Raw genomic sequence first — 14,678 nt, 5'->3', positions numbered from 1 at the left:
GCAGCTTCAGCCGCCTGCCTATCTGCTCTAGCTTTATAACGTCTTCCTCTGTTTAAGTGTTCGGCGAGATGTGGCCAAACCCAGACAGACGACCATACACCGACCCCCCCCCCCCCCTTTCCAAAACCCCACCCTACCCTCAAATGAAGATAAGAATTGCAGATTAAGAATGCAGGAGGCTTTCTGGGCAGGAATGCACTGCTGCTCCCATAAGACACTAAATGATGTACAAGTGCATTTATTACAGCAGCCTCTATAAATCTGAGCCCGGTCTGAACTCCAGGGAGAGGTTAATGGATTACAAAGGGATGCGGTATCGAACCTTCAAGAAGTTTATACACCACATCAATATGTGCAATGCTATTGATCATTTAGACCTTGACAGACAAATTAAATTCATAAACTTGATAATGCACTGGAATATTCGTATTGCTTACGATAGTGGAATGTGCGTTTTTCCCCCCTCAAAGAATGCTGTTTTAGGATCACAGGTTATCGATTGAGTCCACTTAATAGAGACCTCATTGAAACCAGCCCGAAGAGTGCTGATCTTGTGTAAAATTTAGAATGAAGTGCCAAAGTCCCCCCATTAAAACCCACACGGCAAGTGGACCTTTACATGAAACTCAATTCTGGGATCAGTGAACATCTTGTTCTCACCGCTGGCCTTACACACAGACATGCATTATTTTAGTTATTTGATTATTTTTTTTTTTTGGCCATCTAGAGCACATATCCAACCATTAAAGATTCATGAATACTAATGTGCAGTTTAAAAATTCTCTTATACAGACAATCCGCTTCACTATATGCCCAAATGCCTGTGGATACCCATTCTAATGAATGCATTCAGCTACTTTAAGTTGCACTCATAGAATAGGACTCTCTGAAGCAGATAAACATGAACCTAGGTGTGGGCTAGAGGGGTATAAAGTCCCCTGTGTTCTCTGGAATGATAGATGGTGCCCCATCCAATACGTTTGGGATGAATGCAATCAAAACCTCACAGCAGTGCTTCAGAATCTAGCAGAAAGCCTGTCCTGGACAGTAGAGACAGTTAGTCCAACAAAAGCAGAATAGGTTCTATTTTAATACCCTTGATTTCAGGAGAAAAAAAATGAATGAGCAGGTGTCCCAATACTTTTGTCCATACAGACAGCAGCAGTTGTTATACAGACGGTCATGTGTTCAGATGCAGTTGAATGCCGGGTCAAAGCACATATTTTGTAGATTTTTGAAGCCTCTTTTGCAAATCCTTTTAAAACATGATATTTGATGAACTTTCAGACTGCTGAATTCTACTGAGTGAGCGTCTTTCATAACACTCGCAACAATCTGGCAGTTCTTCCATCTTTCACAAGCTTTTTGTTAAGCCTGTGTTTTTCTTGAGAGCACTCTTTCCAAAAGCTTCAGCTTTCAGCATTTCTTACATGGTGTTTTCTGAGGTATGCACTGCATCATTCTTCTGCACGTTTAATAGTTTGCCCAGGGGTACCCAAACATTTGCACACAACTATAACAGTTCAGAAGCTCTTAGGAAGAGACGGCAGTTTTAAAGCTTTGCACCACCTCCAGCGTTAGGTCAAGCAGCAGAACAACAAAGCTGGTGTTAAATCAAATTTATTACAAATATTTACATTCTCTCTGCTATCAGAATTCCACAGTCATCTTAACAGCACACTCACTGGGGGTCTCTACAACAGACTGCAGTGGGAAGAAGGCCATGTCTGATCTCTGATAAGACTACCTACTTCAGAGTCAGCGGCAACACACATGAATATCCATATGAATGTTTGCTTTCATAAAAAAACGCATGTATGCACGCTCTGATGCTATGCTCCACTGATGTCTAGGCCTTCTTGTCGTGGGTCAGTATCAGACCAAATAACCCTTTTCCCACCTAATCTCCCACATGGGTGGTATACAGTAACCTACATAAACAAAAATCTGCTGACCCGAACACACTTCTAGTAGAACCCAGCGGGCAGTTTAGCGCCTGCTCCGCGGTGTCTATCACAAGCATGGGACAGACGGATATTAGTTAAAAACAGTGGAGTATTCCTTTCATACCTCAATTTTGTTGATTATTACTATTCATTTAAAAATCATAAGCCGGTATTACAGTACGTGTACGTGTTTATGTTCATATTCACTACCGTATTACACATCAACACCTTTTCTCAGTCTTACTGGCGACGTTGCAAGCCAGCTGTAATCTAGACAGTAAGGTTCCTCCACGGTGGAGAGGCACAGCGACCGCTGCCACAGCGCACAATCGCTTCACCTGCTCGGGCCATAATCACGTTACTCTGAAGGCCATTTGTTAAAAGTGAAAATGTCAGAGTAGAGCTGACGCTCTAATTCTCTCTCCGGGATCTTTCTCGCTTTATTTTTTTTTCTTTTCTTCTCGTCAGCTGGCGAGTGAGTAATTCCATTAGTTAAGTATTCATATGTTACTCTCCATTTGCATCAGGGGTGTTTTTTCTGGTCTTTTTTATTCTCTCTTTTTTTCTCTCCCTCAGGACTCGGAGAGAAAAGCCCCACAAAAGAGAGAAGCACGACTGTCAGCACCTCTGCTGAAGCATCCATTGTTTTACATGGTTTAATTACAAAAACCCCGGCGCCGTTTCATGTTAAGATTATTCACTGTAGGAGGCCGGCGTAATTTGGACTGGAGGCTTTGTCATGTAATATAATACAATAGAACAGGCTTTGAGTATTAGATTTCCGATTTTAGCCTCCTTGACATTTCAAGCTGCATGAACTAATACATCTGTTATTTGTTGATCATTTGATTATTAACATACTTCACAAACCAAATCAGCTGCCCTGTTGGAGACGGCAGAGATGCAACTGAGCAAGCAGACTGCTTTTGTTTTTCGCCCTCTCTCTTTTCTCTCACTTGCTTTCAGTCCCTCCCTCCCTTACGCTCTCTCGCTTTAGCTCGCTCACTCACTCATGCAGAGTGCATTAAAAACAGTGTTTATTTGCCTCTTCTGTGCTCTCCAATTCTCAGCACCACCAGGAAGCAAACCCATCATCACTTTAATCGGAAATTACAAGGGCTTGTTCCTCCACCGACATGCTAGGTGCTGAGCCACGCTATGAGAGAGAGAGAGAGAGAGAGAGAGAGAGAGAGAGAGAGAGAGCGAGAGAGAGAGAGAGAGAGCACAGCCAACGTGAACAGATGGTTAAAGTCCAGACGAGAGCTCGTCCACCGTGACAGCAGAGGATGGGTCTCTCTGTGGTTGCGCGTGACGCGGAAAGTCGGGTCACGTGACCCACAAACCACACACAAAACACAAGAAGCGGAACACTGTGATTCTTTGGTGTCCATGATTTGCAGTTGTAGGCCCTTGCCTGCAATTCCGTACAGTAATGTGACCTGTAGATATACAGTATGTTGATAGTACTCTGAACATGATCCGGAAGGACAGTTAGCTAACGTCTTGTGAAATAACTAGTGTTGTGAGAAATGTCTGGGCACAGAATGGTTGCTAATAGAAAAATAAATAAATAAAGAGCTGAAAAAAGGAGGAGGAGATCATAACTCTGTCATCGTCTAGTTTCACACTGCTTGTTATGGAGCTTGCCTGGGCATGCAAGAACGTTAGAGCCTCTGCCGGAAAGAAAAAAAGAAGAAAAAGAAAGAAAGAAAAAAAAGAAATCACGTTGCGAGAGTAGCGAACACAAACAACGAGGTTAGACTGCTTTCGTCTCACCTGTTGCTTTATATCACAGTGCAGTGTACAGTGGTCGCAATGGCCTGCCTAAAGGGAGCAACTGTGGAACCGGATTAAAGTAAGGGGTGAGTGAATGGTAGGAATACACTGAAGCACACAGAACTGCTAGAGCTCGGCCTAATCCACCTCGCTCTCGTTGCTGGCCCCTTCAGGACGCCGCAACTTCTCCACCTGCTCATTAAACTGTCCGTCCCCTCCTCTCCTGTCCTCCGTCTGGACGCTTAGGTGCTCTTCTTCGTCCACGTGAGTCACGTCGTCCTCTTCCTCTTCTTCTTCCTCTTCCTCTACTTTCCTTTCCTCCTCTCCCTGCACCTCCATGCGGACCTGGTCCTTCAGGTCCAGAGGCAGCATGGCCCCCAGTCCTGCCTCTCCGTTCAGGCTGTGCACGCTGGACGGGGTCACCTGCGAGCTGTGGCCCTCTTTGATGGGCGAGGAGCTGGCAGACTCGTTGCTGACGGGAGAGATGTCACTGCTGCTGTTGGTGTGGTTGACCGAGGGGGGGTTGGACAGTGTGCCAGGCTTCAGAGGAATCTGCCAGGATGGGATTTTGGGGAGGGAAGGAGAGGCAGGAAACTGTCTCCTGGAAGAGAGAGAGAGAGAGAGAGAGAGAGAGAGAGAGAGAGAGAGAAAGACAGAGAGACATAGAATGTGTGCATAAAGGAATGAGACACCCTTAGGCTTGCTTAGGCTCATTAGGATTTGAAATCAACAATTCATTAGCCTGAGAAGCCTAAAGTTTATGCAGATTAAACATTTTAGAGGTTGATCGAAGACACTGAACGGTGGAATTTAACTTTCATTTGAATTGATCACAATTTATTTATTATAAATAATGTCACTAGAAAATGATGAAGCGAATGTAACTCGAAGCTAAAGCAGCTATCATTAAACATCCAGAGGGGTCTGTTTATTTGGAGAGTCAAGCTTTTGGATTTAGAACTTGCTTTGGCAAGAACTTGCTTGCTTTCTCAGATCTCAGATCTGGAGAGAATTTCATCAAGCTTTAGGATATAAATTTTGCTTCTTTGGATCGAGCTGAATTCGAGAAGAACATTTTTGGGTCTGGACAGGATTTTGAGCTGTTAGATTCTAAATTTGGTGTTTTGGGTCAAGCTGGACTCAAGAGGAACGTTTTTGGGTCTGGAGAGAATTTTACCCAGCTTTTGGTTACAAAACAAGACGCTTTGGTTTTACCTGGACCTAACAAGAAAGTTCTTAGATCTAGAGAAAATTCTAAGAAACATCTAAATAACATTTTTGGGTCTGGAGAGAATTTTGCTAAGCTTTGGGTCAAGCTGGTATCAAGAACATTTCTGAAGGTGGACAGAACGCTCTTTGGCCAAAAAGAATTCCAGAAAGAATATCTCAGATTTCTGACATAACATAACATACAAACTTCACACCAAGTCCATTAATAGTTTTTGAAGATTTAACAAAACCACTGTATATCTGTGACCCAAACAAAATTGGCTACAGTGTTGGAGACAGGAGCGGCGCAGTAGTGACTCCGGGAAATCCCGCGCTCTTAAATTGTCATTGTAATGGCTTAAAAGAAAAGGTGTATTTATGGTCTATCCGAATATTCCCAAAGATAATCACGACGGCTGACAGTAAGTACCTTGGGAATCACCAGAAACTTTCAAATTGAGTAGTAAGTGATAAAAAGTTACAGAGCACGGGATTTCCCGGAGCTACGTTTGCCACCACATTTAAGTGGCTTAGGAAACAAACAATGATGTCAAGTCAAGTCATTTGTCGTACAGGCTTGAGTTCCATCACAGATCTGAATTGACATCACTTCCACCATCATACCGAGGATAGCACGTCGTTCAGATTTCTCAACAGTGAACAGTAGCCATTTTGTAGCTAACTAATAGCCAACTATCCAGTGAACACTGGCTAAATTCCTCTTTCAGCAATTTCTCTAAACCCCTGTGAATCAATCTGAGCAACACTGAGGAGCCTTCTCCTATTAAAGCGCATATTCATCAGCTTTGATCCTACCAAAATAAAAATGTATGATATGATTATTGGTGCAGAGAAACACTAAAAGCTTTGCAGACCTGTAAAGTGCACTCAAGTATAAGAGACTACAATTTTAGCCATATGTCTCCCACACCTGGCAGAGACGCAACAGTGTAAGTACAGCAAATAACAACGGTAAAGCTACTTTTACAAAGACATCAAATATTCCCTGCCAATTCATTTGAATAGCCAGAGCAGCGATCGTAGCAGCAGATGGTGAAGCGTCTGTGTTTAGCTTTTAGCCCTTTTGAAAAGCCATGTTGTAAAAATGTGATACAGACATTTGTTCAATTAGAAAAAAGAAACACAGCCAGAGATTAAAATGTAGAACAAGAACAAAAGACCGAAAACGAAAGCTTTGATGTGTGGGTATTTCAGGTGTATGAGATTACTAAGGGTTTAATTTGCATGACGCATAACCAAGTAACCATTAATGAAAGTGAGAAAAGCTCCATCTTAAAGCAGTGGGGGAACCTGTTGGACGCATTAGGCTTAATTAACCAGTAACGAACCACTTTCAGTGGCATGTCCCACTGCAGAGTCGGATGTGACACATACACAACAAACTCTTTAACACATCTTATTTGATGTTTGACTGTGGTGAACAGAAGTGGGCACATGTGTGCTGTATAGCATTGGTTCTCTATGGCCGGATTCACAAGCATCTTAAGAAATCCTTTTTTCCTATTATCTTTTTACACAAGGAAACTAATGAATTTTTGACATCACATCAGTCATCACTTCTATTTTTTTTTTTTTTTTTACAGAATTTTTAGTTTTCTGGTTTTCCTCCATTTCACTTTCCACTGCAGATATTTAACTGAATGTTGGAAATAACATTTAACTCAAATAAAAATATCTTGTTTATGATGTGCTCTAAAATCCACCACAAAAGGCTATGTTACAAATGGCTACATTAGAAAACAACGAAAATCAATTAAACTAATTAACCTCTTAAACTTCTCTCAACTACTAGTGGTTACTGCCCCCCTCACCCACTGTTATTACTTAGGAACAACTCGGACAGTTTGCACTGTTTTGCATGAAGTTACTGTTTAGTAATAATTAGGGTGTGATACAAGACACAGAACATAGAAAGTAGTCACAGAAAGAGTTTAAGAGAATATTTTAGAAGAACATGGGGCCACATTCCCCAATATCTCCAAGACATTTCTTCAATTCGTTCCTGAGAAAACCTCTACGGATATCTCTACGTCAGATTCATGATGTGTATCTAAAGTGCAGCACTGTTCACAGCTCTGCTCTTATAATGATGGATCCCACTGTCCTCCTTAACTGAAACAATTACTAAACACAAAAACACTGAAGCAAGAAATTTTGTGAAAACTGCATAAGGGGGTTTTAAGATAAAGGGTTTCATTCTTAAGAACGGCTGGTGAATAAAGCCCAATCTTATGAACTTCTTACAGTTCATCTTGAGATTCTTATCAGCCTAAAATGCGTCCTGGCTCTGACCCTGCTCCAACACGCTAACCTCACCTCAAGAAAATAGCAAAATACTGTACTTCTAGACCAGAGTTGATTGACCCCTGAGCTACAAATGGCATGTGATTATTTTTCATTGATTTCCTATCTATATGTATCCAACAACTAAAACAAAAATATGCTTTCAGTCTGTGGGCTAAATGAATGCACTGGTCCAAAACACATTTACCCCAAAAAAGGGGCTTACGCTACTTTAGTAAAGGTGATGCTTGTATACTGAACCATGACCACTTAAACAATCATTTGAAGCATGGTGAGTAACAACAACACCCTCCTAGTGGCAGATCAGAGTTTGACTCCCTGGCCTGGGGACGCACTGACGCTTGCAGCTTCACCAATAAGAGTCCTCTGCTGACTCCTAACGCGACATTTGCCTGCCTGTGTAACATGATTTGAATGTAAGTGGCTCTGGATAAGAGCTTAAATCGTTGTGGAACTGGTTCCATGTAGCATCATAAAAAGGTTCCCCATGTGTTACATGTAGCAGAAACCTTTTTGAGTAGTTCATGGAACCTGTTTTGCTAAGCGTGAAGGTTGAGGAGTAGGCTTAACATGCAAGGTCTGAATTCAAAAGCAGTGAGCTTTGCTGGCTCCCATTATTTCGGTCAGAAAATCCTTTTAAAGACAATGCAATAAACTGACCAGCTGCAGACTGAATGCTGGGGTGAACTCACTGTGCTCTGATTGTGGCAGATTCAGACTGATTTCATCCTACATTTCATTCAGAGACCACAGACCATAGTGTGGACCCTCCATATGGTGAGCAAGCAACTGTCTATACTTCCTGCAAATGTGTCAATGGACGCTGCTGCCCGTTATCTGTTCGGCCCAGTTCAGGTGAACAGAGGAAGAGTTTACCTGCTGAGCAAAAGCCCCTTCAGGGAAGCAATCTCAGCCTTCAGCTCACTGATGCCTTGGGACTCCAGCATGCGGTTGGTAGCAGAGGAGGCCTGCAGATAAGAGGACAGACAAATTACAAACAGATCCTTTTAGTCTCTTTTCTTTAGATCTACTGGTACGCTGGAAAAGAAACCTATTCCCATAAAACACAGTGACTCAGGAGAGCGCACAAGCCGAACTGAGTCATGTAATTCACTGTATCAGCCCAGACGTATGGAAACATCACACAGTTTATGCAAAACCTTTTCAGTTGCTCACTGTTCTAGTTCAAAGGAACACATTTATCAGTCAGTAGATCGGTGCATACATGGTACAACCATTATGATAATATCTCAACAAATTCAGTAAAGGCCTTTCTCAGTAATGGCTAGCCCACATCCCTTACACTTGCACAGATATGCCAGAAAAACGGAAAGGGCTCATGAGCTCAGGATCTTTTGGGGAAAAAAAGGAAAAAGGGAAATTGATCGCACCATTTTTACATATTTTTCCATATTTCCGACTGCTGATTTCAGCAGGACAGAGGTGCTTGATAAGAGGTCTCGAGCACAACAATGGCTGCATTCATCAGGCAGCCACAAGTCAGAGGGGTTTTTATTAAAAGGAGCGTTATCACCTACAGCTTGGCAAGGAATGAATTGCAGCATGGAATGATGGCCAATTGAAATGGCCTGCAAATATTTGAATAGCAAATGACTTCTGAAAAAAAAATCATCCATCTTTTTCTTTTTTAAATGGACAGGTGGTTGATGATGCCATTTCACGCAAAGAAAGAAGGGAAAAGGAACCTGTGGCAACTCTGACTGTTAAAGTGGCCTGAGAATGTCAAACTGTATTTTCTTTGGCACAGAATAATGATTTAACTGAATGTTGGAAATAACATTTAACTCAAATAAAAATATCTTGTTTATGATGTGCTCTAAAATCCACCACAAAAGGCTATGTTACAAATGGCTACATTAGAAAACAACGAAAATCAATTAAACTAATTAACCTCTTAAACTGAGTCCAGCATATGAAACCGACATAATGTGAACCCTAAACACTGTTGTTCCTATTTCAAAATAGTGCATAACCAGGGCTGGAACTCATAGACTCACAGTCTTGACTCATTATATTTACACCACAAACCCACCAGGGGTACTCAAAGCTGACAGAGAATATGGTGTTGTTGATACTAGAGAGCAGCTCATCATCACCTCCAGACTTGGCTAGTTATGGGAATACGAGTTGCTCCGTGGACCAGGCCTCGTGAACGGGGCTTTTCCTGAGCCAGTGTCCACAAAGGGGAACTCAAACGCAGTGCACATCAAAGCAAGACAAGACACGACAAAAAGGCTAAAAGCTAATACTAGCCAAGCGACTTTTACCATCTCTTCTCGCCATCACCTGCTTCCTCAGCTGAACCAAACTGGAGCTAAACACACATTAGAAGCGAAAGTACTGGCTTATTTTGAAGTAAAGCTTGAGAATGCCAAACCTGGGAAAGTGAGAGGGGGCAAGGCTAAAAGCTAAATGGTTGCAATTTCTTCACCCTGAGAGGACACAAAGAGAGGACAGCAACACTATCTGGTAAGACTCAGAAATAATGACAGTGTTTTTGTGTTCGTGTTTAGTGTTAAAAATAGAGCCCTCTGTAAAAGAAAACACAGCCCCAACCACAGTCATACACTTACTATCTATACGTCAACTTAAAACACTCAATGAATTCAACTAAATAAAGGCTGTCGGTTCCTTTTTTCAAATGATGATGCACTCAGTCCTCTGTGCTTTCCCAAAACTCTCACCACAATCATAATTTTAGAGAACAAACTCCACTTCAATGCCCAAAGTGGGGCGGCTCGTGTACCCAGACTCAAATTCGAGCGGATTATGCGAGGCTCCTGAGCCCTGTTTGGAGGAGGAAATAAAAGTCTTGTAAACTTACACCAGTCACAGGGGTACCTGAAGCTTTGAACCGTCCACAAACAAACAGCCCTCATCCACCGCCTAATCCCCCCGTCCTCCCGCCCTCCGAGGAAGAGGAGAGGGAGAGGGGGAAGAGGTGTGGAAATGAAGTAAAAAGGGCTGGGGAAAAGAAAACTGAAAGTAATTAAGAATGCCTGACTCACCGGGGGCTGCTAGTTAGGATGCGGAGACCCCCTGTCGAGTGAAGAGGGATAACTTGGACTCTTTCACATGTAATTACATCTAAAGGAAATTAATTGAATCACATCTGAAAAGGATCAGACTCATTTACAGTGCAGGGTGGGGAGGGAGGGGCGGGCAAGGTTGGGGTTTCTCTCCTATCTGCTTCTAAAGCCGCCTCTGATAAAGTGCGGTGTTTTCGGAGGGCACATCTGATCCGGGCTGAGCGCATTAGGCCCAGCGAAGACACTCTTATTACAGGCCTCACCTCATTACGACCATCATAATCCCCAACTCCCCATGGCACCCACATAATAAGGCTGGAATGTGCCTCTCGCTCATTTTACCTGTGGAAAAAAAATTAATTGCTTCGGCGGCTGAGCTTACACTTCCCAGACATAAAATCTAAATAACGTTTTTCAAACAGGAGCCACAACGCACCTCGCAGCAGAGCGTGCTGAAAGTCCTGCGACAACAAGCTCATTTGTGACCTAAGGCCGAGCTTGTGTCACCAAGAAATGTACAAATAAAAGGCAAATGATGGCAGCTTGACTGCTGTTAATTGTCTTTTCACTACTGTCAGTAATTACCATAAAACAAGGTGGGGTACCACAGAGGGTCATAGTGAAGGTATATGATATTAGTCTTTTAAGGTTCTTCTGGAACTCTTGGGATCAAAACAGACGTTCTGAAATAGTACCACAAAATCTTCAGAGGTTCAGTCAGTTCCAATTACAATTAATAGCACTGCTAGGGCTTCAACATTAGACATGGCCAACACTGTTCTTTGGCGGTTTATGACGTCTGGCACTTCTGGTGCATTTTACACTGATCAGCCATAGAATTTAAACCACTTACGTGAAGTAAAGTGAAATACATTATTTATCTGGTTAAAATAACACCTGCCAACATCTTAAGCAGCAGGTGAACAGTCAGTTCTTGAAGGTGATGCTGGATGCAGGAAAAATGGTCAAGAGTAAGGATTTGACAAGCCACTCAGCCACTTTGACAAGAAATGCCTGGGTCAGCGCATCTCCAAAACAGGCAGGCAAGTCTTGTTGGGTGTTCCTTGTATGCAGTGGTCAGTACCTATCAAAAGTGCTTCAAGAAAGAGGAATCAGTGAACCAGTGACCGGGTCATGATCAACCACGGCCACTATGATCCAATCCCACAGCAGTGCCACAAACAGTGGAAAAGGTTAAGGCTGGCTGTGTCTTGTGGAGTGTCCATGGCTCAACAGTTCAGAGCTGTTTTTAATGACACTACGGGGGGTCAACCCGATATTTGGCAGGTGGTTTAATGTAATGGCTGATCAGGAAATGTGTAAAATACTGTGATACACAAAACTACACAATTACAAGTGTCACAAACATACATTTCCTTAAAGAGAGTCAATTCCTTGTCTTGTGTCAGGTCATGTGTGGAAACCTAGGTTTACATAAGTGAAACTGCTCTCCACATGGCAGACGGGGTCCGGCTCCCCGCCCAGGTGAGCACACAGTGCCTGGAAATAACTTAACTGTATTTCTGCCAAATTCTGCTACATGAAAAAAGTATTAGTTGCTCTGGATAACATCTGCCAAATGCTGACCGTAGCCACTACCAAGTAATCCTGCTTCTTTCCCCTTTGATTCACCTCCTTTCCTGTAAAGGTAATCCTCATAGAGAACATCACACCCCTCAGAGAGAGACTAATACACACACAGACACACACACACACACACTCGCAGAACAGCAGCAGACAGCCAGCGAAAACATTGAATACATTAGTAAATGCCTGCAGACCATTAGCAGTGGATAATATCTTAACAAGGACAGTTTAAAAACGTCTGAATGCAAATTAACTCACAGCTTCTCTCCCCGATAATATTTTCCTCGTGTAATGCATGTATATTTATGGTGGAATCAGCTTGAAACTAAATCCCTCAGGAGTGTTTCCAATGAAAGCACTGGTACAATTCATTTCAGCCTGTTTATGCACCATCCCAGTGGCGAGCTCATCGGCTACAAACTGCACAAGCTCCTAATCTTCCATGTGCAGCCACTAATAAGGGAAATATCTCTGGATTTAAAACGAGGGTGCACTGATATGAAAATTCCGGGCTTATGTCGATAATTTCCGCATCTGCTGATGACAATGAAGATAGCAATTCCAAGACATGAAGTCCTATGCATATGGTAAAATTAACCATAACCAATTAACTGCTGACAGCAATGCAAACATGCTTATTAGATCACGTAAAGGCACCATGTTCTCAGGTCGTATTTTGGCTTTGGGGTCCATTGATAAACATCCTAATTCATGCTTGCATGACCATTATTCGATTTCTTTTATTCCTTCTATTTCTGTCCTCCAGACGTGTTTAGAAGGAACCCTGTTCTGACTGACTGCCCTGTTCATTTACAGTAACTGTACATTTCTGTTTGGGTGTGTAGTGAGCAGAGGTTCAACTGATGTCTAAGAAGTGTCAAATTAAAGACGACACAATCGTTTCAACTTTTTAAGCAAGAGAAGGGTTTTTCTCTGTGTTTAGTACAAAAGCTTGGGCAGATTTAATCAACTCTGGAGTGGTGATGCACTGTTCGACATACCAGCAAACTCCCATTCCAGCAAAAAAAAAAAAAAAAAACCCCACCTGTTAACGATTCTAAACACACCTCAGAATTCACAATAGATTACCCGATGAGGCACGAGCTGAAAGTTTTTGTCTTCCTTCACAGTTCTCTGACCTAAACACTATTGAAACATCTGTGGATACACCTCAAACAAGCTGTGCAGCCAGACAGTTGGAAGCCTTTTGGAAGGAAGAATGGGTGAAGATCCCAAAATCATGAGATCCCAAAACTGGCTCTTTGTCATTTTCTTTGTTTTTGTTTTTAACTTTATGCCTTTTGGAAATTAACAAACCAATTAAAAATATTACACTCACTTACTTTGATTCAGGAGTGACCAAGCGCCTGGACTGGGCAGTAAAGTGTGTTTTGAAACTAGGGCTGCAACGATATGAGATTTTCACAGTATGAAAACAGTTTCATAAAACATCATGATTATTATTATCTCTTTTCTTGGGTAAATAGCAAAGCACTTTTGTAAGTCGCTCTGGATAAGAGCGTCTGCTAAATGCCATAAATGTAAATGTTATTATTATTAATATTAATATTATTACTGTCATTATTATTATTCTTTTTATTATTCCAGCTTTTTGGGCTGAACACAATATTTAGTAAAGTTAAAACAATTTATTAATGTTAGTAGATATAAAATGTCTCTAAGAAAGCTGAATGTGATGGTAAAGCTCTAACTATTATTTTGTTTCCAGCTAATAATCATTCTTATTGATTAATCTGCAGGTTTTTTTCCCTATTAATTGAGTGACTGCCTGGCTTTAAAATGCTGAAACTAGTAAGAATCTTGTGGGATTCTCTAATACAATATTTTTGTTTAACTGGACGTGACATAGAAAATCCCTGTATCTTTGACAGCTTTGGCGGTTTATGATGTCTGGTACTTCTAGTGCATTTCACACTGAGCGGCCATAGAATTAAAATTAAACTGAAGTACATTATTATCTCGTTAAAATAACACCTGTTAAAGTTTGGGGTCAACATATCAGGCAGCAAGTGAATAGTCAGTTCTTGAAGGTGATGCAGGACAAACGGGCAAGAGTAAGGATCTGAGCCAGTCTGACGTCAGAGCATCTCCAAAACATCAGGCAGGTCTGATGGATTAATCTATTGGTTATTTTCCAATGGTTTTTGGTAGGAAAATAGTAAGAAACTGGTGGGATTCTCTTTTTGATTGCATTTTATTCCCAAAAAAACAACAAAATTATGCAAATGTACATTCTATGACAACCATACATTTTCATACCATGGTAAACCTTAGAACGTATACTGCTGCAACCCTAGTTAACTCTAATAATGTCCACACAACAAGCCCGTTTCAAAAAGTAAAGAAATGTGTTTTTCCATGATATGGGCTCTTTAATGCAAATTCAATTACAACAGCAATGCGCTCATGCTGCAATGACAAAATGCTCTAAAGAGTCTAGAAAGTGCCAAGTTTTAAACGATCTGACACTTCATTACTGTATAATATCATAATACTGTAAAAAAAAAAAAAAACCAACTCAGCTAGTTAAACTGAGCACATACTGTAATTCAGCGTTTGAAATGATATGAAATGTTTACTTAGCTGCTGAAGAAACAAGAGTTGCCATGTGTTTTAGGTTAAACGCACATTTCCGTGTTAAAGAGTTCTAATTGCCGAGCCTGGCGCGTTCTGCTCGGCACAGCGCAGCCCAAAAAGGCAGGGCAGAAAACCGCAAAGTGAAAATGATAACTAGGCTCAGTGGCTCAACATGTGTTCTCAATCA

The 14,678-nt window shown here is 41.7% G+C and overlaps 1 protein-coding gene across 1 annotated transcript in view; it reads right to left on the bottom strand.

The window, feature by feature from the left end:
* Positions 1 to 1,070: 1,070 nt before the first annotated feature.
* Positions 1,071 to 14,678, bottom strand: part of pex14 (peroxisomal biogenesis factor 14) — a 100,286-nt gene continuing 86,678 nt past the window's right edge. Inside the window, exons 8-9 of the mRNA XM_072696547.1 lie at positions 8,133 to 8,224; positions 1,071 to 4,323 (exon numbers count right to left, since the gene is read on the bottom strand). Coding sequence (XP_072552648.1) covers positions 3,861 to 4,323; positions 8,133 to 8,224 — 555 coding nt within the window. The 3' untranslated portion in view covers positions 1,071 to 3,860. The remainder of the gene's footprint in view (positions 4,324 to 8,132; positions 8,225 to 14,678) is intronic.

Source organism: Salminus brasiliensis, chromosome 14 (assembly GCF_030463535.1).
Source record: "Salminus brasiliensis chromosome 14, fSalBra1.hap2, whole genome shotgun sequence".
NCBI classification, from domain to species: Eukaryota; Metazoa; Chordata; class Actinopteri; order Characiformes; family Bryconidae; genus Salminus; species Salminus brasiliensis.
This window is presented reverse-complemented; position numbering and strand designations above follow the sequence as displayed.